Raw genomic sequence first — 2,500 nt, 5'->3', positions numbered from 1 at the left:
TTTTGTTCCAGGAATTTCCATATCATTTCAATGTGAGTGCTACATTGAAATTGTTGTAATTTCCAAACACTTCTACTTTCCTAGGTTGTTTTTAAGTTTATAGACATTTGCCTCCCGAAACAATTAATTTGCTTATTTAGCTTTGGCCAACCTTACAGAAACACAGAAAATACACATTCCCCGAGACTGTCACTTAATGATATTGTAAATGGAAAGTTGGTATAGCAAGCTAAAGAGTATACATGTCACCTGAGAAACATACCGCAAAAGCTTGGAGTTATTTTCCAGGGCCAAAATAACAAGACAGCTAGATCCTCAGTTATGGAAACAAACCGTTTTGCCAAGTCCCTGATTTCTATCAAGTGATTAACTAATCCTGGAACATATGCTTACAAAACAAGGCACAAATGAAAGGACTTGGACAGTATCTTAATACTACTGAAATCTCATGGTACTTTAACTATAATTGGCATGATATCTTGTGTCTGACTGCTACTGAGGTATCAATGATTGAATTGTTTTCAATAACTCATATAATCGAGGAAAGGAAAATAACATATTGACGTATCACAGTCCAAGCAAGTTTCTCACGTTTTGGACATCGTTTCTGAAAAAACAAAACCAGCAAGAAAGAAAAAAGTAGTGGGTTAAATGGCAATAATGAATTTTGTTCTGATTGACAAGTAAATAATTATCTTAATTCATTCATTTAACTGTTTGTGCTAAAGTTAATAGCAACAATTCTTATTAACTGTTACTTTGACATGTAGACTTGAAGACCTCAATAACTCACTTCACTTGACATAAACAATCAACAATCACTGATCAGTTTCACAGTCACTCCATCATAACACGGGCTCAAACAGCTAGATATCTGCAGGAAGCTGAAGTGACTCGGTGAATGCAGACATTATTTAATTCAGGTATTAGCCAAAGCAGCTCGAGTAAAAATATCCACTCTGGCAACCGTTTATAAAGCCATTTCTCTGTGAGGAACGTACCTGCTCCTTTCGACAAATTCCTGATTAAAAACATGAACAAAGTAAAGCGATTCAGTCATTAAAGTACATTTAAATGGCAATTACCATTCTTTTCGTGTTTGAGCTCCCCAAATTCAAAGGTGACATCATCGCCAATTAGCACAAATGGTGCCCAGTATTTTATGGCTGCATAATTCTTCGTCTCCTGAAGAGATTTCATGGCATGGTGAAGAGCTGTACTTGCACTTTTTCTATCTGCCAAGTGTTGGTAGAAACTCTCCATGAACATCCAGGTCGCTTCATCATCAATTGCCCAGAGTGACACCAGAACAGACCGGGCACCAGCACACAGGAAAGCCCTGGCTATTCCCACAATACCCTCAGATTTTACCTCTCCCTGGCCACTATGACAGCAACTAAGCACAACCAGTCTTGCCTGAAGGCGAACTGCTTGAACATCACTCAACGATAACATGTAATCTTCCTCTTCAGGGATCTTGGATGTGCGTTCGGGATTTGGGGCCAAAGCAATTTCTCCAGATCCGTCATCCCCATGTGCAGCAATGTGGATTAAGGCAACTGACTTCATTCTTTTCAGCACCTCAGCTTTGGTTGCATTTTTTCCTGTAAGAGGCACGGTCTGCAGAAGTTCTCCAATTATATCCACCTCCTTTTTCGCACAGGGCAGCTGTCCATACATGGGTTCACCAGTGCCATAAATGACTTCGCTCAAGCACGGATCGCCTACAAGCAGCGCTTCATTCTTACTTTGGAAGTTATCAGGTGCCATAGTGATCAATTTTAAAGCAGTCAGCAAGGGAATTACACGGATCCTGACAGAGTCACTCATTGCAGAAAAAGGAGCCAGGCAAAAGTGTCCATCAGGAACAAACACTAAATCATCGCCCTGGATCAAGTCCGCTATAGGACTGATTAAGACATCGTACAAGGGCTGCAAAGAGTGCACAGAGAAGCTCAAAGACCGAAAGGTTTCTTCAACACCTTCCCTACTGCTCGAGAAGTCGCTGCCTTGTCTTTCAAGTGAACGATTCTCGCATCGCAAAACGGCCCCCGCATTGATCTGTTCTAAAGTACTTTTCATCACAGACTTGGCAGTTCCATTTTCGATTTTCTTTTGTCTAAAAGTTATCCCAATGTCACCTCTTAGCAACCAGAAGCTGATCGTGTTCCCTTTGAGTGCTGTGAACACAAATTGTGAAGGTAGATCTTTCATAACCAAAGAGATAGTTACCTTTATCGTAGGTTTCCCATCAATGCTGTACTGCATCTTTAAAATGTCTACCAAAGCCTGTGCTCGTCCTTGTTCAGCAGCATACAAGGCTTCATCAACCTCTCCATTCTTCAAAAGTGCTGTCCACAGAGCGGTGTACGCACACCCCTTTGTGTCACGAAAGCTTATTTTCCATGCATCCTCTGACTGAAGGAGACGTCTAACCTCATCAAAATAATAAATGCCTAGACGATAGTAATTAAGAGCTTTGCTCAAGGAGCCAAAGAAT

General features: G+C 40.8%; 2 protein-coding genes across 2 annotated transcripts in view; both read right to left on the bottom strand.

Moving 5' to 3' along the window:
- Positions 1-2,500, bottom strand: part of LOC138051401 (tetratricopeptide repeat protein 28-like) — a 695,954-nt gene that overhangs the window by 657,352 nt on the left and 36,102 nt on the right. The window lies entirely within an intron of this gene.
- Positions 1-2,500, bottom strand: part of LOC138051399 (tetratricopeptide repeat protein 28-like) — a 76,118-nt gene that overhangs the window by 71,547 nt on the left and 2,071 nt on the right. The window contains 1 exon segment of the mRNA XM_068897588.1: positions 2,463-2,500. This exon segment is cut by the window's right edge and continues 971 nt beyond it. Within this exon segment, the coding sequence (XP_068753689.1) occupies positions 2,463-2,500 (38 nt within the window).

This window comes from Montipora capricornis, chromosome 6 (assembly GCF_036669925.1).
Source record: "Montipora capricornis isolate CH-2021 chromosome 6, ASM3666992v2, whole genome shotgun sequence".
Lineage (NCBI taxonomy): Eukaryota > Metazoa > Cnidaria > Anthozoa > Scleractinia > Acroporidae > Montipora > Montipora capricornis.
The sequence above is the reverse complement of the archived record's forward strand: the minus strand, read 5'-3'. Positions and strand labels throughout refer to the sequence as shown.